The 23,131-nt window shown below is 41.5% G+C and overlaps 1 protein-coding gene across 7 annotated transcripts in view; it reads left to right on the top strand.

Annotated features, from left to right (window-relative positions):
- The window catches only part of stard3nl (STARD3 N-terminal like), a 35,575-nt gene that overhangs the window by 4,892 nt on the left and 7,552 nt on the right, over positions 1-23,131 (top strand). For 2 of the 7 annotated variants that reach the window (XR_010019047.1, XR_010019042.1), the window contains exons 2-10: positions 529-802; positions 9,342-9,419; positions 9,559-9,583; positions 11,008-11,071; positions 11,930-12,005; positions 12,359-12,412; positions 12,515-12,635; positions 12,922-13,020; positions 22,210-22,308. Coding sequence is in view for 5 of the 7 variants with exons in the window: in XM_063056981.1 (XP_062913051.1) it covers positions 578-802; positions 9,342-9,419; positions 9,559-9,583; positions 11,008-11,071; positions 11,930-12,005; positions 12,359-12,412; positions 12,515-12,635; positions 12,922-13,020; positions 22,210-22,250 (783 nt within the window). In the remaining 2 variants the exon portion in view is untranslated. Of the gene's footprint in view, positions 1-16; positions 143-528; positions 803-9,341; positions 9,420-9,505; positions 9,584-11,007; positions 11,072-11,800; positions 12,006-12,358; positions 12,413-12,514; positions 12,636-12,921; positions 13,021-22,209; positions 22,309-23,131 lie in introns of those variants that run through there. The other 5 variants (XM_063056981.1, XM_063056960.1, XM_063056973.1 and 2 more) reach the window with 4 other exon arrangements.

The raw sequence follows: 23,131 nt of genomic DNA, 5'->3' as shown, positions 1-23,131 counted from the left end.
TTTTTGTACCCTTTAGTGAAATTAATTATTTTCATGGGAAGCACTGTTCCCCAAAGCTGAAAAACACAAGGAATTTTGTTACAGAGCAAGGAGAGAAATTTCGATCCACATCTCTGGCATACTTCAGTCATCAGCTACCAAGGTCCTTATTCTTCTTTCCTTTCTTCCTTTTCATCTTCAAGACTGACCTAGTGTGTCATATTTTTGGCTGTCTATCACTATCTTATGTGAGGATATTAATTTTTGTTAATATTACTGGGAAGTGCCTGTGGTGTTATTCTGCATTAAAAATGATAGTAGAACTTTGTTCGATCTTAAACCTGACAGAGATCAGGGGACAGATTATTTACAAGGGTAAATATGGGGGGAGTGGGAAAACAGGGTGATTCCGCTGTGCTATGTGATACCCCATATTTACTGTTCACTACCAATGGGCTTCTCACGTTTGGCTTCATTCAGGGCTGACAGTCTTTACGAAATTACTTTAGCTCTGCAATCCTGAGTTCTTGTCTTTCTGTTCTTTTGCAGCTTGTGGTGATGGTGAATGGGTGAATGATCGGTGGCAGGCCTTTGCAATATGAGCAGATTGCCCACTGGCCAGGAAAATGCTGGAGTCAATTGTTTTGGTCCCAATGCCTCCCTCAGTACTGTACAATCCATCACTGCATCCCAAGTGACAGCTAGGTTAGACCCATACACATCTAGTGGTAAACGGGTCATTTCTGATGTCAGGAGGACTTTCTGTTTATTTGTTACATTTGACCTTTTATTTGTTGGTTTACTGTGGATAATCGAATTGAATGTAAGTATTAAACTCTTTCTTGTTGATTTGTGTGTCAATAAACAGATTTTAATATATTTTAATATAATAATAAACAGATTGTTCAAAGGACAAGATTTTATTGTTGGGTTACATAGCAGCTGATTGGAAGCCAGGCTTGTGGTTGTAAACACTGAGGGCAGGACCTCAGCAACATGGATGTAGTTGTAGACGGGCTTTGGACAGTTGTGGGTGGATTTAAGGCCAACTGTTTCCTTCATGGTTTCTACACGTTCTGCATTTTAAACGTCTGCCGTGATTTGGTCAGAAAGTTGTTTATTGCAAAATCGTACATAAGAATTGCATGATGTGAAAATTTAGCCAACTGAGTTTGCATCATTGGTCTAGAGCAGGGTTTCTCAACTGGGGGCTCCGTGAAAGGTCGCTAGGGGTTCGGCGAGAGATGATGATTTAAAACTTTGCGCAACATGCAGTAACAGCACTCGTAGTGGTGGGCAGTGACCGAGCAAATATCATTAGAGGCCCCTTAGCCCAGTATGGCAGTGCGCAGGAGGGCCGTGTTTGTTTATTCTCAGTTTTTGATGTGAGATAGGGGAGTGCTGTATTACACGGAGCGGAGGACAGTAGGCTGATAATTGATGAGCGATGTATTGTATGGAAGGGAGGACGGTAGGCTGATGAGTGTGAAGTGCGTTTTCTGAGTATTGAATGGACTTGCCCAATTTGGGCTGTGACGTCAGTCTCTCCATCCTGAATTATCTCTGCCAACTTCCCCTTACGGACTGCCGACTGACTTACGGTGGCGAACAAACTACCAGTGTAGTAGAAAATTAGAGGGAAATTTTCATTTTAAAGACGGTCCTGTGTGGCGATTTTTGAAGGGGAGGTGTGAGATGGAAGAGGAGGATTCTAGGCCTAGGCCTACCGACAAGTCTGATAAGGTTAATGATGAAGAATTACAATCTTCTAAGTCATTTCACTGCACTAGTGCAACAATGGACACAGAAAAGTTGATCCTTATTTTTTACAAAACTATAAAAGTGTGTCTACACAACAAATACACAAAAGTACAAACATTAAGTATTTACAAGATAGTGAATACATTCAGATTAAAATATGATTACTACTGTCTATAAAACAGTAAATTTCCTGGGGGGCCCACTGCTCCCAGAAATCTCCCGCTGTACCCAATGTGACCACATGCTCCCTCTCCAAGGACAGCTGGGTATGAATTTATTGTCAGAAGAGGGCAGAGTCTTTGGCCTTCCACCACCTGGACCCGTGAATGGCCATCTTGATCAGGCCCAGGAGCAAGTCCGCCAGGAGATCCTCCTCACAACCTGTCCCTCTCCTTATTGGGTGCCCCATATACAAGGAGTGTGGGCTGAGGTGTAACCAAAACCTGAGTGGCATCCCCTTCAGTTACTCAAACAAGGGCTGCAACCTCTCTCACTCGATGTAAGCGTGGTACGCTGACTCCTGGCCAAAGAATGGACAGGTGGATGGGGTGGCAATGAACCTGCTTAAAAACCTGTTGAACTGCCCTGGGCAACACCTTCCACCCAACGTCCCCAGTGTACAGGGTTTCCACTGGGGACCTCCTCCTCCTCCTCCTCCTCCTCCTCCGCTGCTGCACGGTAAAACAGATCGTCAAGGTGAGTCTGGTTGGCAGGTGAAGGCAAGGAAGTGAAAGGTGTGCAAGAGCAGCCCATGTAAGAAATGCTTTGGAGCATCATGGAAGGGCACAGTTGCCATCCCCGCGAGATGGCTCACGTTATGTGGGACCCCCTCCTCCGTGGTATCCCGAGCCCTGGATCTGATGAGTACCTCTGGCCCATTGGGTGGTGCAGGCGGATCCCCTCCACTTTCCTGAGCCCCCTCGACACCCACCATGATAGGATGGGGACCAGTCCCCCTCGCAGCTAGAGCACCGTCCCCCAGTGGCACAGGAGCACGCTGTCTGGATGAGGCTAGACCCCATACCCTCAACAGCTCTCTGTAAAAGGGAGGCAGTTGCTTCAAAGTGGCGCGGCTGATGCTGTCCGCCCAAAGCCACGTGCGCTCCTGCAGGCAGTGTCCCAGTGGAGAAAGTGCGCCGCCATTGCATGCTGTCCTGGACGGTGGTCACCGTATAGGTGACTCTGCAGGGTCCTGAGGTGGAGAGCCGCCAGCTGGATGTGCACACACCCTAATGACTGACCGCCCTCCGTGACTGGTAGATTCAGGACCGCAGCAGAGACCCAATGCCTCCTGTTGCCCCAGAAGAAGTCCACCCGCCTCTTCTGGGTCCTGGAGACAAAAGCAGTAGGCAGGACTAAAGTAATCAGCCAGTACCATATTCTTATAATGAAAGCTACTTATCAAAGGGTTTTACATGGACTGGTGATCCAGGTTGCCTATTCCATTGTGCCTAGTCTGTGGCAAACAACTTACAAATGCACTAATGGCTCCAGCAATATTGAAAAGACACTTAACTACAAGTCACAGCTGTATGACATGTAAAAATGCTAATTATTTTAAACGACTATTGGAATCTAAAAACAAACAGATTAGAGCTTTTGAAAGTAAGGCTACAGTCTGTAAAAAGTTTCAGGAAGCAAGTTATTTGGTAGGTTTAAGACCAGTTCACTCGAGGATGTTTAAAAAAACTGTGTGAAAACCTGGACGAAGAGCACATGAGTCTCCTGCTACATACAGAAATCTGCTGGCTTAGCAGAGGAAGAGTTCTCAACAGGGTGTTTGAGCTGAAAGGTGAATTGTAGGAGTACTTTCAAGAAAATAGTAGGATGGATTTTGCTAAGTGCTTTGAAGATGAAGAATGTCTGCAAAAACTAGTCTACTTAACAGATATTTTTTCATCATATGAACCAGTTGAACAAGTCTCTGCAAAGCTCTGGAGAAAATGCTTTGACTTCAAGTGACAACATTCTTGAATTTAAAAGGTAACTCAATCTTTGGAAAAAAATCATGCTGCAAAAGGAAATTGCTGCTTAGGCTTGAGAGTGAGGAAGGATATCAGAAAGTCTCGAGTCTTATTGAAAACCACCTGGAAGAACTGCAGAACAAAATTGAACAGTATTTTTCCTCTCTTTCAACACAAGTGTCTGACTGAGTGAGGGACCCTTTCTCTGAAACTTGACTTTGAGAGAAGAGGAAGAACTTTGTGAGCTGCACTCTGATCATGCACTCAAGATGAGATTTACTGACCCTGTCCCTGGACAAGTTCTGGATTTCTGTGAAAGACAAGTATCCTACCATTCATAAGAAAGCAATGAACATTTTACTTCAGTTTACAACTTCTTACATGTGTGAGAAGCATTGAGCAAGGAGAGAAATGATATAATTTCAATCTGTGTTTTATTATCTCAAGTTCGACCCAGAATTAAGAAGTTTATTGTTGCCTTATTAATTTTTAAAATTTATGAAAGAGAAAGTAATTTCAAGAAAGGTTGGCTAAAATTCATTCTGTATTCAAAAGAGCATTGACAATTATTTTTGGATCATTATATCTACAACTTCCTGATGACACTAAAATACCATGAGCTGTAGAAATAATAATTTTTATGCAGAACTTTGTGGGCTAAAGAGCCTGTATTGTGTTGTAGGTTCCCTGAGACCTGAAAATTATTTCAAGGGTTCCTCCAGGGCAAAAAGGTTGAGAAAGGCTGGTGTAGAATATTTATCTAGATAAGTTAAAGAACAGGAAATGATTCTTAATTTCTATATAAGACTTTTCATTGAGATTTTGCGCTGCCTCCCTTTCCAACCCTAGTTCTATACCATCAGCAACTCTGTTTGCATAGAAAGTGTTAAACAGAATTGTTGTGTGCATTCCTTCTACTGGTATGTGCTTGAAGACTTTCACTCTGTTATTCACTTTCCCAATGACAGTAATGCTTTCTTTTACCTCCTGTAATCCTTGGGGAGCAACTTTATTCCGTTTATCCTGGCCAGAGCTCCATATTGTATTTTTAGTGTATCTATTTTCCTTTACAGTAGTCAGAGAAGCCTTTGTTTTGAATTTTGCAGTTGTGCTGGTGTCGTACTTTTAAGCTCCATTTCATAATTTTACATTTCTACCTCCAACCTGAAATACAATAAAACTATCAGGTAAATCTTTATATCAGTATCTGGCTACCTTGTTCTGCCTCAGATGGAGCCATCATTCTTGCATTCCACATCACTTAAAAATAGTAGCCTCATGGGAAATCACTGAATAATTCCAGAATCTAAACATAAAGCAACTTCTTTTACAAAAAGCTGGCAAGAGCACAGATATCTCTAGTCTCCTTACAGTAAATCTTGCATTGGGTGATTCAGTTTTTTTCTCAGTTCTGTAGCAATTGCCATTCTGTATTTGATACAGTCAGTAGACTTATCTGCTTATTCTGTTGATCTTAATTCCAGAAAAAAAAAATTCTTCCTGCCGTTACCTCTGCTGCACAGCACGATGGTGGCGATTCTGTGTTGATGTCCCAGAGAGCTGGACTTGTTCTAACGTCACTAGTTTTAGTTTTATTTGTTTATCAAATCAACGCTGATTCATTTGTCTTTAAATGAACTGAAACTGTGCAAATTGCTCACATTCAGTTCTACTCAGATTAAGATAATCACAGATGAAGTATAATGTACAAAATGTGACCCTTTACACCTTGTAGAAAGAGCTTTCAAACCAGCTAAAGTTAGCGTGCAGAGCAGTCTTTGTTCTAATCCTGTGCCGCAGAATGTAAACATACAAGTTCCTTAACCAATTTGGAAGGTAAAGGGGATTACGGAGGATAGTTATCAACATATTAAACTGTTGGTGATGCAGGACTCGTTAGTCAGGGGCACAGTCATTTGTTTCTGTGGCAGTCAGTGGGACTTTACGATGGTGACTCCTTGGTGCCAGGATCAAAGATGTCTGAGTGGACATCTAAAAGGGCAGCCGAAGGTTGTAGTCCGTATTGGTACCAATGGTACTATGTTCAAAGAGATTTAAGGAAGTGAGGCAGAATGTTTAAAAATAGGACTTCTAAGGTTGTAATCCCAAGATTACTCCTTGTTTTGCTAGGAAATGCCACAAGAGATTTGAATATGGTAGTTACATTTGTGGCTGAAGCAGCTGGTGCAGGAGGGAAGGCTTCAAGTACACGGGGCATGGTGGGATCCAGAACGGTACGTCAGCGAGTGGAAGGATTGAGGAGAAGGTAGATGTTAGGTCATGTGAGGCTGAAGGGAAGGACAGACAGCGCCAGGTTAATGATGGAACTGATAGGCTGAAGTGAATTTATTGCAATTCAACCAGTATCGTGGGTAAGGCATATGAGTTTAGAACTTGGATTAGTACATCTGACTGTAACATTGTAACCTTGTGATGGGACTATGATGTAACCTGAGATGGGCAGGACCAGCAATTCAGTGTTCCATGATTCGGAGATTTTAGACATGATAACGAAGCATGTCAAAGAGATGGAGAAATTGCATGAGTGATCAGGGAGAATGTTACAGCTGCACTTAGAGAGGATTCATTAAGTGAGGCAATATGTGGAGACCTCAGGAATAAGAAAGGTGCAATCACTCTTGAGTTACATTATAATTTTTCCAATTGCCAGTGGGAGATAAAGGAGCAGACATATAGGCAGATTGTGAAAAATGTAAAAGCAACAGGGGTTATATATTGGGTGACTTTAATTTCCACAATATTGACTGGGATCCCTTAGTACCAGAGGCTGAGATGGGGCAAAATTTGTTAGGTGCATCCAGGAGGGCTTCTTGAGACAGTATGCAGATAACCCAGCCGTTCACAGAGTGGAGATGTGACCATGAGCTAAATTCCCAGGTGGCTGAAAATTCCTGCAGCAGCTGACAATCCATTCCTGCTTGTCTCCAAAATGCTCGTTTGTATGGATGGGCTATATACAAGACAGGCATTTGTAAGGTGGGCAAGAGAGTATTGTGAAATTGGAGTTTTAGTGGGAGTGCATTTTGGAAAGAGCGATCATATCTCCTTCAGTTTTCATATAGTTAAGGCTAAGAATAGACCTTGACGCAATTTGCTAAATTGGGGGAAGGGTAATTACAACAGCATTAAGCAAGGGCTGGGGATAGTAGTTTGGGAGCAGCTGTAATTGGACAAGGCCACATGGGAGCTGTTTGAAGGCAGCTAGTCAGAATGCAGGTGGAGCATCTTCCTGTAAGGGAGAAAAGTAAGGATGAAAAGGTTTGGAACCTTTGAGAAATTTTGTCAAAAAGTAGAAGAAAGCATGTTTAAGGTTCAGCTCACTGAAATTGGACAGGGCCTTTGAATAATGTAAAGGAAGCAGATGTGAACTCGAGACAGGATCAGAAGGGCTAAAAGAAGACGTGAATTGTCCTTGGTGAGAAGTATTAAAGAGAATCCAAAGGTGTTTAATACATACATTAACATGGGTAGCTGGGGACGGGGTAGGGCCACTCGTAGGCAAAGAGGGAATTTGTGTTAGGAGCCAGAGGAAATGGAGAAGTACAAGATTAATATTTTACATCAATATTTGCCTAGGTGTAGGACATGGAGGATATTGAGGTCAGATATTGTAGGGCATGTTGGTTTCAAGAAGGTGGTGGTGTTCGGTCTTTTGAACAGCATTAAGGTGAATAATTCTCCTGGGGCATAAGGGATCTGTCGTAATATACCGAGAGGCCATGGAAGTTTGCTGGGGCCTTGACAGGTCTTTGTAACTCTTAGCTACAGCAAGGCCCCAGAAGACTGATAAATAGGCACAGAGTCATACAGCTTGGAAATATGGACCCCCACCACTTGCTGCTGCTATCAGGGAGGTGGTACAGGAGCCTCGGGACTCTCACCACGTGGTTCAGGAACAGTTACTACCCTCAACCAGGCTCTTTTGCCCAGTTAGTCCAGTCTTTCATTGATTCTGTTATGGTTACTATTCTATTATGGACTTATTGAATATGCTCACTAGAAAATGAATCCTGGGTTGTATGAACTGTGAGGATGAAAGGCAGTGGTGTTGGCAGTCACAGGGCACCTGGAGAAAATGGGATCTTCCCAAGTGTAAGGTCACTTAGGCAGAGCTTTGGAGACTGGAACCCTTCTGCATTGCCGTCCTCTTATGGTCCGTGTATGACACTCTCCCTACACCATCACAGTTGCACATATGGAGGCTGAGAGAGGAGCCTAACTGCAAGCTTTGTGGTCTGTGGGGTTCACTGGAACACACTATCAGGACAGTAAAGGTAGTGCCACAACAAGATCCTGCTGTCCCTTGCTGACACACTGGAGCAGGAGAGGTGTAAAAAGAGACCCATCAGCAAAGAGGCAAACAGGGCAATCATCTTCATCAAAAAGAGGGTCATGCCAGTTATATCAAAGAGGCCTAAATCGAATCTGCTGAAAACATGGGAGATGAGGTTTGATGTGAGGAGGAATCTGCAGTTCCCTGAGGTGGTGGAAACCACACTTCGACCAGACGTCATACTGTGGTCCACTGAAGATAAGAAAATCATCCTGGTGGAGCCCACAGTACCATGAGAGGAAGGATGCAAGAAAGCTCGCGAGAGGTACCAGTCCTCAGTCCAGAGAAATACAGGGACAAAGGATGATAGACATAACTATTACCCATGGAGATCAGCTGTAGGGGGTTCCCGGCAAGGTCAGTATGGAGGTTGCTGTCTGTACTGGACCTTGATGAAAAGAGCAAAGACCAAACAGGATGGGGGAGGAAGCAGAAAGGGCCTCTTGCTGGATGTGGAGCAGGCAAGAGGAGTTGAGCTGGAAGTCAGGAGCAGATGGGCAATGACTTGGCCACCACTGCTGAACTGCCAGCTGGAGAGTGTAGAGGTTAAGGGTTGGGCACAACCTGTCGACATCTGCTCCTGGCCAAAGGCCACGGTTACCTCATCAGGTAACTGAAGAGAGTGCTGTCTATGATGCAAGCAAGTGGTGACGTGTGTACTTCGATAATAAATTTACTTTGAACTTTGAGCCATGATTTTATAGAATAGTAGAGTAAGCTTGGGGCCATATAACCTAATAATTTCTTCCTTTCTTTTTATTGAGGTATTTAACTTACTGAAGGTTTCTTTTAAAAATTGGACAACGTGTTTGTGAAAAATCCTGAATTATAGGCAAGGGGATCATTCAACTCATCACATCAATGCAAGTCTTCTGAAAGAGTTAGGCACATTTCTACACTTACTGCAAAATCCTTTTAAATTTAAAAATGTTTAAAATATTAGTTCACTGAAAGTGTGTCTGGAGCATAGTAACCCTAAATTATGAAGGTAGTGCCAGAATTCTTCATGTATTCCAATCAGAGTAGGTTGGCAATGTGAACAGCATTAGATCCAAAGCTCTAGTTCAAGCTTTCAGCAACATTGTGCCAGTGTGGGATTAATAGTGGCACACTTCAGAATTCACAAACAGAATACATTTTGTTACACTAATTATTAATAAGTTGGGCTTTCCTTGAGTTTTTTTTTCCTGTGTATCTGAACTTACTAAGTTTAAAAATAATTGCCAGCCTGGTTTCAATGACAACTACTGCCAGACTGATTCAACTATCTTTTTGTTTTCTAGGTAGATGGTGGCATAATTCGTAGGTTAAAAACTGAAGTCATATGTTATGATTTCCACAGTTCTTACTTTGATATTTTTGTGAGTAGATTTTCTCATTCTCTTGAAAGCTTTTAATATATTTTAAACCTGGAGCAATCTTTATCTACTTCTCTTTATCTTTGCAGTTACTGGCAGTGTTCCGATTCCTTATGTTAGTTTTTGCGTACGCCCTCTGCAGGTTACAACACTGGTGGGTAATTGCGGTGAGTGTTCTTGCATATTGTGATAGGAAAGTGTCTGGACATCTATTAAATGAGGACCAGAAACTCAACTCTTCAAATCAGGAAAGTAGATATTTTTACAAATGTGTAATCTGAATATGAGTCTCTGGCCCTTTGTTGCAGGGAGAATTTCTCTTATGCTTTGCTTTTTATCATCTGATCTGTTTCCACAACCTATGGACTCACTCTCAAGAACCTTCTATCTCATGTTCTCAATATTTCTTGTTTATTTATTATTCTTTTTGTTTTTGCACAGTTTGTTGTCTTGTGCACATTGGTTATTTGTCTGTCTTGTGTGCAGTCTTTCATTGATTCTATTGTGATCCTTCGTATTTACTGTGAGTGCCCACAAGGAAATGAATCCCAGAATTGTATATGGTGACATGTACCATAAATTCAGGTATATAAGCTGAGAATTTAGCCCTAAAATTTGGTCCTAAAATTAGTGGGTTGGCTTGTACAGGGGGTGCCAACTTTGGAAGAACGAATACACGGAAGACAGGTCGTATTTATTGGCTGTTTTTGAGTCAAATACAAAAGAAAATACAAATGCTTATGAAATCTACACAAAAGAAAAGATCTACAAAACACATTCTGTTTCTCATTTTACTTGTACACACTGTTGTCGTCAAATGTTCAGAGCTTGAAACTCTTACACTCCATTATCTCACTCTCCGAAAATCGCGTCCCATTCTTCGGCAGTCACCATATCATCGTAAGGATTGTCAGTTTCTGCTTTGACATCGTCATTTGCAGCTTTACTGGCTGCCAAATCTCCATCATCTTCTTCCCAAAGCAAATGATCTTCAGTGCCATCCAAAGTATTGCTGATGCTGCACTTCTTGAAGGCCTTCACAATGCACTTGGCCTCCATTTCCTCCCACGATTGCACTACCCATTTGCAAACTGTAGCTAGAGATGTGGCCCTCATATTTCCTGCTGGAGTGAATGACTGATTTCCAGACATCATCCATTCGTTCCACTGTCGACGCATGAATTCTTTGAATGGTTTGTTTAAACTCACATCTAATGGCAGGAGCAGGAACGTCAAACCACCGGGGATGACTGTAATGCCTGTATTTTCAGCTTTCAATGCTGCTTTTGTCTCGCTTTGAACATGTCCCAGACAAGTAGCAACTTTTCCTTCCCGAAACCTTTGGGATATCGATGCCACACTTCTTTAACCCATTTCGAGCAACCTGCTTCGTCCATCTAGCCGTGTTCTTAAATGTAAACAACAACACCCCGTGGGAATTTTTCTTTCTTTGGGAATGTTTTCCTCTTAAAAATCACTGTCAGTGGTAGTTTGGTTCCGTCAGTCATACACATTAACACGACAGTAAAACGTTGCTTCTCGTGTCCAGTTGTTTTGACAAGGACTGTTTTCTCCCCCTTCTGATTGACAGTGCGGTTGCCAGCAAAATCAAAGAACATTGGCGTCTCGTCCATGTTACCAATCAGTGAGAGCGGGTAAGAATGTGCCTTTCGATGCTTGATTACAAACGATTGGAAGGCCATAATCTTATTCTCAAGGTCGCTAGGCAACTTTCTGAGCAATCTGTTTTTTGTCTCAACACAAGACCACATCTATTTATAAATCTGGTGCACCAACTTCGCGTAGCTTTGAAATTTTCGCTGACCTCACGGTGTTTTTCGGCCCATTTCAACGTTTGAACTCGAATCATTTCTCTGGTAACAATGTATCCAGACGATCGCTGGTGATTCATCCACTCTAAAACTTTTTCTTCCAGTTCTGGCCACTGGCATGTTTTCCCGCAGTTTGCACATTTCATCTTTGGCATTTCCCTCAGTGTGTCCTCTGCCTTTCTCTACTTTCTCACTTGTTTCTCATTTACACTAAACTTCTTAGCAGCTGCAGAATTATTCGTTCCTTTAGCAAAATCAACAACCTTCAGCTTGAAGCCAGCATCCTATCGTGTTCGTTTTAATCTTTTGTACGTGGTGTTCGCAAACTCAATACTGAGTACACGTACGGATCCCACCACCCCGGGTTATGTCTTAACGAGATTACAATGGGCGCTAAATGGTTTCACGGGGGTTACATTTCAGAGGGTTCTTTACCCTTGGGAACCTAATTCAAAACTTCCCTCCCTGATTCATTTATTAAGAATTTGCTTATAACGCTCTATAATGTGTAGGCCTGTTTTCTTAGCAAGTATTGGTTCACAAAATTTCCAGGTTCCGGATCTGGCAAAGCTGAGTACCGGCATGTGAGATCTTGTGATCTTTTCTGGTTAAATCAAAAACCTTCAGTTAGTCCTGACGAAGGGTCTCGGCCTGAAACGTCGACTGCACCTCTTCCTACAGATGCTGCCTGGCCTGCTGCGTTCACCAGCAACTTTTATGTGTGTTGCCTCTACAAAAAGGGTTGGCTTATACAAAGGTAACATGAAAAAGTCACTTTTTTAACCTTGAAAATGGGGGGTCGGCTTATACTCCAGAATATATGGTATGTACTTCGTTAATAAATTTACTTTAACGTAAATCCATTGCTTAGGTAATTATAGACTTTGCATCCAGACTCCTAATGAGTAATTTCTTGAAATTTTGTTTCCCTGCTGCATAGACTATTGAACAGCATGGTCATGCTGGAAACAGTCAGGGTAATTGGGCATTGGTAATTACCTTTTGCTGTAAGCATGCTGGGTTGAAAGAATATTTGGATTAAGTGCAGAAATGTTTGAGCTCCCATAGCTTCGTGCTCTACTGTGACTGGGAATGCTTCTTCTGTTCTAGATTACAACAGCCGTTACCAGTGCCTTTCTAATTGCAAAGGTTATCATTTCCAAGGTATGTAGTAACCATACAACAAGCCTCTTTAGAAGAGATCTGTACTGAAATTGCCTTTTGGTGCTAGTTTCTTTAACTTGAACATGTCTCATTACATTTTAGCTTTTGGTAGAAGGAACAGCCTTTGCCTATTTGCTGCCAATAATCTCCTTCATACTTGCCTGGATTGAGACCTGGTTCCTGGATTTTAAAGTTTTGCCGCAAGAGGCAAAGGATGAAAACAGTTAGTAAATTTTCTCAATTTACTTCTAAACTACTCCTGAAAGTCCTGATAACTGAGGATCCCCAGTACTGAATTTTACATTACCTTTACAACATTACCAATGTGACTATTTGTTTTACCTGTTCTTATGAATTCTATTGTTGCTGAGTTATTTTTGAATTGGCAATGTATTTAGACAGGACTGTACCTCCTGGGTTAGTAAGCCAAGTTACAGCTTCCAAGGTGGTGATTATAAATGTAGTTATTCTGCCAGTCCATTATCTCAATTCTGTTCGTTCTGTTCCAGGAGTCTTTACTGTATCTGATGTATCAGAACATGCACCTCTCATCCTACCTGGCCCTCTCTCAGATGGCCAGTTTTATTCTCCGCCTGAATCTATTGTGGGTGAGTATTGATGAAGGATAGAACATAGAACAGTACAGTGCAGTACAGGTCCTTTAGCCCACAATATTGTGCTGCCCTTTTAACCTACTCCAAGGTCAAACTAACACTACCCTCCCCATAGCCCTCCATTTTTCTTTCATCTATACGCCTATCCAAGAGTCTCATAGATGTTCCTCATATATCTGCATCTACCACCACCCCTGTCAGCACGTTCCACACACCCAAGATTGTTTGTATGTGGGGATTAAAAAAACACTATATTTGGCAAACCCCTATACATTCCAACATTCACCTTAAAATGATACCCTCTTGTATTAGCCATTTCAGCCCTGGGGGTAAAAGCGCTGGCTCTTCATTCGATGCCTCTGATCGCCTTATACACCTCTATCAGGTTACCTCTCCCTAGCTCACTCAACCTTTCCTCATAAGATATGCTCTCTAATCTTAGCAGTATCTCCTCTGCACCCTCTCTAAAGCTTTCACAACCTTACCATAGTGTGGTAACCAGAACTGAACATAATACTCAAAGTGTAGTCTAACCAGTTTTATAGAGCTGCAACATTACCTTGAGGCTCGTGAGCTCAATCCCATGAATAATGAAAGCCAACATACCATTTGCTTTCTTAACCATCCTGTCAACTTGTGTGGCAACTTTGAAGATTCTGTGGATTGGAACTTAAAGATTCCCCTGTTCCTCCATACTGTAAAGAACCCTGCTATTAACCCCGTACTCTGCCTTCAAGTTCAACCTTCCAAAGTATCACTTTGCACTTTTCTGGATTAAACTCCATCTGCTACTTTTCTTCCCAGCGTTGCACACTATCAATGTCGTGTTGTAACCTACAACATTCTACACTATCCACAACACCAACCTTTTTGTCATCAACTGGCTTACTACATATCCTTCCATTTCCTCATCCAAGCAATTTATAAAAATCACAGAGCAGGTTGGTCGTGTCTAATTGTGTTTGGCTCTATAGGCTAATAATGGTATGTTTATGGCAAAACCCCACAAATTGTGTTTTACTGTTCATTAATTGCATTAAGAATATCAAGGTTTGATTAAGTTCTGCCCAAATATGTATTGATAATTGAAGTGTACACCTACATGAATCAACCTTCACTAATGTTACTGGCATGAGCCAGTTCCTCCAGCAGAAGCAGTCATGTCCTTTTCCCATGCATTCTTCTCACATGTTTCTCACATTGTTTCAATGCCAAAGTGATACTCTCTCCAGAAATTGCACTGTCACTCTAGTCAGCAGTCATCCAATTCATAACCTTCACTGTAATGATTTTTCTCACTGCTGCTGTATATTTTACAGAACATAGGATGTTTTCTTGTCATGGTCATAGAGTCATAGAAAAGTACAGCACAGAAAACAGGCCCTTTGGCCCATCCAGTTCATGCACCAGGACCACAGCCCTCCACACCTTTACCATACATGTACCTTTCCAAACGTCTCTTAAACTTTGAAATTGAGCTCGCAAGCACTGCTTATGCTGGTAGCACGTTCCACACTCATAACCCTCTGAGTAGAGACATTTCTCAAACTTTTCACCTTTTACCCCTAATCCATGACCTCTAGTTATAGTCCCACCCAACTTCAGCAGAAAAAGCCTGCTTGCATTTACCCTCTCTATTCCCCTCATAATTTTGTGTACCTCTATCAAATCTCTGCTTAATCTTCTACATTCCAAAAGTCCTAACTGATTCGATCTTTCCTTATAATTCATGAACTCCAGTCCCGGCAACATCCTTGTAAATTTTCTCTGTACTCTTTTAACCTTCTTTGCATCTTTCCTGTGGGTAGGTGACTAAAACTGCACACAATATTCCAAATTAGGCCTCACCAACCTTGTATACGACTTACATAGAAACATAGAAAATAGGTGCAGGAGTAGGCCATTCGGCCCTTCGAGCCTGCATCGCCATTCAGTATGATCATGGCTGATCATCCAACTCAGAACCCTGTACCTGCCTTCTCTCCATACCCCCTGATCCCTTTAGCCAAAAGGGCCATATCGAACTCCCTCTTAAATATAGCCAATGAACTGGCCTCAACTGTTTCCTGTGGCAGAGAATTGCACAAATTCACCACTCTCTGTGTGAAGAAGTTTTTCCTCATCTTGGTCCTAAAAGGCTTCCCCTTTATCCTTAAACTGTGACCCCTTGTTCTGGACTTCCCCAACATCAGGAACAATCTTCCTGCATCTAGCCTGTCCAATCCCTTTAGAATTTTATACGTTTCAATAAGATTCCCCCTCAATCTTCTAAATTCCAGTGAGTATAAGCCTAGTCGATCCAGTCTTTCATCATATGAAAATCCTGCCATCCCAGGAATCAATCTGGTGAACCTTCTTTGTACTCCCTCTATGGCAAGAATGTCTTTCCTCAGATTTGGGGACCAAAACTGCACATAATACTCCAGGTGTGGTCTCACCAAGGCCTTGTACAACTGCAGTAGAACCTCTCTGCTCCTGTACTCAAATCCTCTTGCTATGAATGCCAGCATACCATTCGCCTTTTTCACTGCCTGCTGTACCTGCATGCCCACTTTCAATGACTGGTGTACAATGACACCCAGGTCTCGTTGCACCTCCCCTTTTCCTAATCGGCCACCATTCTGATAATAATCTGTTTTCCTTTCTTGCCACCAAAGTGGATAACCTCACATTTATCCACATTGAAGTGCATCTGCCATGAATTTGCCCACTCACCTAACCTATCCAAGTTACCCTGCATCCTCTTAGCATCCTCCTCACAGTTAACACTGCCGCCCAGCTTCGTGTCATCCGCAAACTTGGAGATGCTGCATTTAATTCCCTCGTCTAAATCATTAATATATATTGTAAACAACTGGGGTCCCAGCACTGAGCCTTGCGGTACCCCACTAGTCACTGCTTGCCATTCTGAAAAGGTCCCGTTTATTCCCACTCTTTTTTTCCTGTCTGCCGATCAATTCTCTATCCACATCAATACCATACCCCCAATACCGTGCGCTTTAAGTTTGCACACTAATCTCCTGTGTGGAACCTTGTCAAAAGCCTTTTGAAAATCCAAATATACCACATCCACTAGTTCTCCCCTATCCACTCTACTAGTTACATCCTCAAAAAATTCTATGAGATTCATCAGACATGATTTTCCTTTCACAAATCCATGCTGACTTTGTCTGATGATTTCACCATTTTCCAAATGTGCTGTTATCACATCTTTGATAACTGACTCTAGCATTTTCCCCACCACCGATGTCAGGCTAACCGGTCTATAATTCCCTGGTTTCTCTCTCCCTCCTTTTTTAAAAAGCAGGGTTACATTAGCCACCCTCCAGTCCTCAGGAACTAATCCAGAACCTAAAGAGTTTTGAAAAATTATCACTAATGCATCCACTATTTCTTGGGCTACTTCCTTAAGCACTCTGGGATACAGACCATCTGGCCCTGGGGACTTATCTGCCTTTAATCCCTTCAGTTTACCCCTAACACCACTTCCCTACTAACATGTATTATCCTCAGATCCTCCATCTCACTAGACCCTCGGTCCCCTACTATTTCCGGAGGATTATTTATGTCCTCCTTAGTGAAGACAGAACCAAAGTAGTTATTCAATTGGTCTGCCATGTCCTTGTTCCCCATGATCAATTCACCTGTAAGGGACCTACATTTGTCTTAACCAATCTTTTTCTTTTCGCATATCTATAAAAGCTTTTACAGTCAGTTTTTATGTTCCCTGCCAGCTTTCTCTCATAATCTTTTTTCCCTTTCCTAATTAAGCCCTTTGTCTTCCTTTGCTGGACTCTGAATTTCTCCCAGTCCTCAGATGTACCGCTTTTTCTGGCTAATTTGTATGTTTCTTCTTTGGAATTGATACTATCCCTAATTTCCCTTGTTAGCCACGGGTGCACTACCTTCCCTGGTTTATTCTTTTTCCAAACTGGGATGAACAATTGTTGTAGTTCATCCATGCGATCTTTAAGTGCTTGCTATTGCATATCCACCGTCAACACTTTAAGTATCATTTGCCAGTCTATCTTAGCTAATTCACAATCTACCTTAGCTAATTAGCTATCTTAGCCTCATACCTTCAAAATTACCCTTCTTTAAGTTCAGAACCTTTGTTTCTGAATTAACTATGTCACTCTCCATCTTAATGAAGAATTCCACCATATTATGGTCACTCTTACCCAAGGGGCCTCGCACGACAAGATTGCTAACTAACCCTTCCTCATTGTTCAATACCCTGTCTACAATGGCCTGCTCTCTAGCTGGTTCCTCGACATGTTGATTCAGAAAACCATCCCACGTAAATTCCAAGAAATCCTCTTCCTCAGCACCCTTACCAATTTGGTTCACCCAATCTATATGTAGATTGAAGTCACCCATTATAACTGCTGTTCCTTTATTGCACACATTTCTAATTTCCTGTTTAATGCAGTTCCCAACCTCACTACTACTGTTAGGTGTCCTGTACACAACTCCCACCAGCGTTTTCTGCCCCTTAGTGTTATGCAGCTCTACCCGTATCGATTCTACATCCTCCTGGCTAATGCCTTTCCTTTCTATTGTGTTAATCTCCTCTCTAACCAGCAATGCTACCCCACCTCCTTTTCTTTCATGTCTATCCTTCCTGAATATTGAATATCCGTGAATGTTGAGCTCCCATCCTTGGTCAACCTGGAGCCATGTCTTCAACATAACATTCCATCTTTTGTACCCAAAACATTTATTTATGAAGGCCAATGTGCCAAAAGCTTTCTTTACGACCCTATCTATGTGTGGTGCCACTTTCAATGAATTATGGACCTGCATTCCAAGCTCCTTTTGTTCTAAAGCACTACTCTGTTTGGTCCTTCCGAAGTGTAGCACCTCACACTTGTCTGCATTAAATTCCATAAACCGTTTTCAACCCATTTTTCCAGCTGGCCCAGATTCTGCTTCAAGCTTTGATAGTCTTCCTTGCTGTCCACTGCACCCCCCAATCTTGGTGTCATCTGTAAATTTGCTGAACGAGTTTACCACATTCTCATCCAGATCATTGACGGAGATGACAAACAACAAAGTACCCAGCACCAATCCGTGCGGCATACCACGAGTCACAGACTTCCAGTCAGAATGGCAGCCATCTGCTACCACTCCTTGGCTTCTCCCACAAAGCCAATGCCTAATCCAATTTACTCCCTCATGTGGAATGCTGAGCGACTGAACTTCTGGACCAACCTCCCATGTGGGATCTTGTCAGGTGTCTTGCTAAAGTCCATGTAGACAACATCCACTGCTTTGTCTTCATCAACATTCCTAGTAACTTCCTCAAAAAAAAAATCTCTTAAGATTGGTTGGACACCATCTACCACACACAAAGCCATGCTGACTATCTCTAATCAGTCCATATCTATCCAAATAGTCATATATCCGACCCCTTAGAATAACTTCCAATAACTTTCCCACTATTGATGTCAGGCTCACTGACTTACCATTTTCTGGTTTTTTTTTAGAGCGTTTCTTAAACAGCGGAATAATGTTAGATATCCTTCGCTACCTGATCTGTCACTGAGGATGATTTAAATATCTCTGCTAGGATCCTTGCATTTTCTGCACTTGCCTCCCATGGGATCCAAGGGAACACCTTGTCAGGCTTTTGCCTCAAAGCAGCAAACACCACCTCCTCTGTAATCTGTGTAGGGTCCATGAAGTCGATGCTTCTTTACCTCAATTTTATAGACTATGTCCATCTCCTGAGTAAATACAGACACAGAAATTCATTTAAGATCTCCCTCTTCTCTTTTGGCATGGATTACTATTCTGATCTTCAGAGGACCAATCTTGTCATTATGATCCTTTTGCTCTTGACATACCTGTAAAATCCCCTGGGATTCTTCAAAGTTGCTGGTGAACGCAGCAGGCCAGGCATAATCTCTAGGAAGAGGTACAGTCGACATTTCAGGCCGAGATTCTCAGCCTGAAACGTCGACTGTACCTCTTCCTAGAGATGCTGCCTGGCCTGCTGCGTTCACCAGCAACTTTGATGTGTGTTGCTTGAATTTCCAGCATCTGCAGAATTCCTGTTGTGTGCCTTGGGATTCTTCCTCAACTTGTCTGCTAGGGCAACCTTATGCCTTCTTTTAGCTGTCCTGATTTCTTTCTTAAGTGTTCACTTGCATTTCTTATGCTCCATATGCACCTCATTTGTTCCTACCTGCCTATGTCTATTATGCACCTTTTTTCCCCTTAACCAGGGCCTCAATATCTCTTGAAAACCCAAAGTTCCCTAAACCTGATATCTTTACCTTTTATTCTGATGGGCACATGCAAGCTTTGTACTCTCTAAATTTCTCTTTGAAGGCCTCCCACTTTCCAAGTCCATCTTTGCCATAAAACAGCCTTTCCCAATTCACACTTGGCCGATCCTTTCTGATACCATCAAAATTGGCCTTTCTCCAACTTAGAATCTCAACCTGTGGACTGGACCGCGGATCTTTTTCCATATTTACTTTGAAACTAATGGCAATATGACCACTAGATGCATCGTGTTCCCCTTCACAAACTTCTGTCACTTGCTCTGTCTCATTCCCTAATATCCACTTTCTATTTGGGACTTCTATATACTGATTAAGGAAAACTTCCTGAACACATTTGATAAATTCTATCCTTTTACAGTAGTGTAGTCCCAGTCAACGTGTTGAAGATGTGTAAATAAAGTTTTTATAGTTATAGAATAACAGTAGGATTATTAGTGGTTCAAATATGATCATGTCTAACCACTTCTGAATTCTAAACAGGGGGATGCTGCAAATTGAATAATTGTGTTTTTGGGTTGATTTTGGCTGCTGTATTGTCGGTGATCTCTATATCTGTTGGTCTAAAGAGCACATATTCAGTGAATGAGCCAGAATAACCTCCTTATACACAAATATACATAAATATCCAATTTATATTTTTGTTGGTATAACTTGTATTCTGGACCAATAGCAGAAAATAGCAACCTATCATTTCCCTAATTGACAAAAGTTTGTTGAGCTGTTTCCTGAGATTTGTACTTACCACTGCAATTTTGATCTTAAAGTAGTGTTAAAGTTTATTTTGTAAGTGCTTGTTGAATCTTTAAAACGGTGCGTCAGTTAAAATTTACACTTCTGCTTTCTAGTATGCTCATTAAGAGTGGGTTCGGTTCTCGCCACCATAAGGGAAGCTGCTGCTGATTCTCAATATGATTGTCGCATTTTAAACAGCTGTTCTACAGTGACTGGCCCTTCTGTATATTTGTGCTGTTAACTGTTAGATTCCTGATCTTAATTTTAGTAGTAGCTGATGAGGTTTGATTTTGCAAAGGATCAATCGCCTCCCTGAGTTAGACTGGTAGTGTTAAGTAGACAGATTAATGGTGTCTGTAGGATATATTTGCAATGGCATTTGACCTTCTGATAGGACTCCAGTCTGTTTACCACATTCCCTACCTTGCAAATATTTCATACAGAAAAGAGTTAAAGCTTGCATTGGCTCCTTTGTGGTACTGATTCTCTGATACCGGAGCTAGTTTCCCATAGTAGCTCATTTCTATAGAGTTGTGGTTAAACCACAGCAAGTGTTTCCCATATGCTGTGGCTCTTGACTGTTGTCTGGGCAAAGGTTTCAGTGTTACAGGTGTTGAGTACAAGGAGGTATACTGTTTTCAGCCAGACCACAGTTACTTCACCAAGTTTGGAGACAGACATACTAACTTTTCTCTTTTTTTTCTTCTTCTCTCTCTCTTCCTCTTTCTGCTCCCACAATTTCTGTTCCTCCCACTTTTTGCCCCACTCCTTATTCTGGCCTTATGCCTTCTACCCTGCCAGCACAGCATTAAAAATCTGACAGTAAAGATACAAATGTTTAATTTATGGCATGGAAATTAAAAAAAAATAAAAAAACCTATTTATCTCTGGCAACCCTTTCTGCCCTGTTCTCTTAAATCAGCAGAAACATTTGAAAGGCTGCTAGGGGGCAGTAGATCTACAGTCAGAGATCTGTTCTGCACTGCGCTGCAGGAAGAATGCTGAGGTAATCGGTAGATACACCTTTGATCCGCTAGATTGCTGTTTCCTGTGTCGATATTCTAAAAACTTAAGAGTTGAGATATTTTATTAGAAAATTTTAAGTTGATTTAGGTGGAATATTATAGCACAGGAGACCATTTGTGCCTGTTCCTTGATGATTCTGCTCTATTAGTCTTACTTGCCTACTGTTCCACCATACCTAATGGGTTTATCCATTTGTCAGCAGAAAATTGAGCACACTTCAGCTATGATTGCAGACAGCACAGTTTGGATAACTAAAACTTGATTAATTTGATTACTGAACCTTCTGTCACTGGAAACATTTCCTTATTTACTCAAAGATTCTGAGCATTGAAGCTCTGTTAAATTTCTTCTCTGAACATTTTGCTTTAAGGAACATCCCAATTTTTTTTCCCCTTATTCTCCATGTTATCAAGGAACCACATTTCTGATCCCACTCTAATAAAAGTCTCCTTCAATCTCACTTAGTTTCTAACAATCTTCTTAATGTCTGGAATTTGCTATAATACTTCATTTGGAGCTCAGCCAGTGATCTTATACAGATTTAGCATAGATTTGCTTTTGTTCAATCTATAAACCAAGAATGTAATATGCCTTTTTAAAATCATTCCTTAAATTCTAGGCCAGTCAGTGGTGAGGAAACACGTATGTAATGATCTGAGATACAAAAACAAATTTTCACTGTTTAAAAGTATTGGCTAATAAATAAAAAGTAACTGAGATCTGTTTAAAGGCAGCTTAGTTTGCATTAGCTTTAGAATTCTTTGCTTGGAGAACGTTGATTAAAGATAGACAATCTTATATTGGATGCAACAGTAAAATAAAAACCTGGACTGATGATTTGGGGAGATGTTCATCTTGCATCACAGTAGCAGGGAAAATTTTGAAAAAACCTGGAATAACATGTTAGTATTGATTACCTTAACACTATTGAATTGTCATTAAAAAAAAAGCTTGTTGTTTATGGAAGGGAGCTTGCTGTTTTATCCAATCTGTGACTCCACACACGGACTTGAATGGTAACTGTACTGAAGCCAGCTTTCAGCTGTATGAATACTGATGGCCAGAATGCAACTTTCTATGTCATGTGTTCCTATGATCAGGAAGCTGACAATAACCTGTTCTTTATTTATAGATTCTGAAGAAGAAAATGATACCGAGTATCCAGCACATTAGCAGGTGTGGAAAATGGTGCATCAGTTGACTCCTGTTTGTTTTGCTCAACTTCTAGCCTGTGAGTGATTGAAGTGACTAAGAGACGCATGGTCTCATTGTTCAGGGAGATGGACGCTATTCCTGAAACATTCTTCACTGCTGTCTTGGGATGGAATTGATGGGGGCTCTTATTTTTAAGTGCTCTTTGTTACATCCTACCCCACTGCTGTTCTTTCCTCCGCCTTTTTATCTTTTTCTACAGCTGCCTGACTTACTGTATTCAAGTGTGATACTTTGAATCCGCATCTAAGGTTCTAAGCATTTATTTTCTTGGAGCAAGTATGGTGAACATTTTTGGTGACTGAAGCCAATAATACCACAGATGTGGAAATATGAAACTAAAATAAAAAATGCCGTTAGACATTCAGCATCTCAGGCAGCATCTGTGCAGAGAGCAAATAAGCTGATGCTTCATGTTGGTATCCTTTCTTATATCAACAGATGTTACCCAACTTTTTTTTTAAATGATATTTTACGTTTCCCTCAATTTTGTTGTTGGCCCTAAAGTTGTCTGGGGAATCCCTTACTGCTAAGCTGAGCAGCAAGTAAGTTGCCAGCCGCACTAAACCGTTGAATAATTCCCAGTACTCAAACCTGCATTAACGGACTATTTGTGTCACAAGAGTTCTTGATGCAGATGTTTTCCATGTGTCTGTTTGCACCTGGTGACAGGCTGTTACGAAATGTGCATGCAAATAGCATTTGAATTCAAAGTCCCTGACACCACACTGCTAGGATGTGTGCTTGCTGAATTGAACAAACCGACATTATTTCCTGTTGTGCTGCACAGCCCAGACATGATACGGCTTTAGGTTCACAACAAACAGAATTTAATAATTAAT

The sequence above is a fragment of the Mobula hypostoma genome, chromosome 1 (assembly GCF_963921235.1).
Source record: "Mobula hypostoma chromosome 1, sMobHyp1.1, whole genome shotgun sequence".
In the NCBI taxonomy this organism is placed as follows: Eukaryota; Metazoa; Chordata; class Chondrichthyes; order Myliobatiformes; family Myliobatidae; genus Mobula; species Mobula hypostoma.
This window is presented reverse-complemented; position numbering and strand designations above follow the sequence as displayed.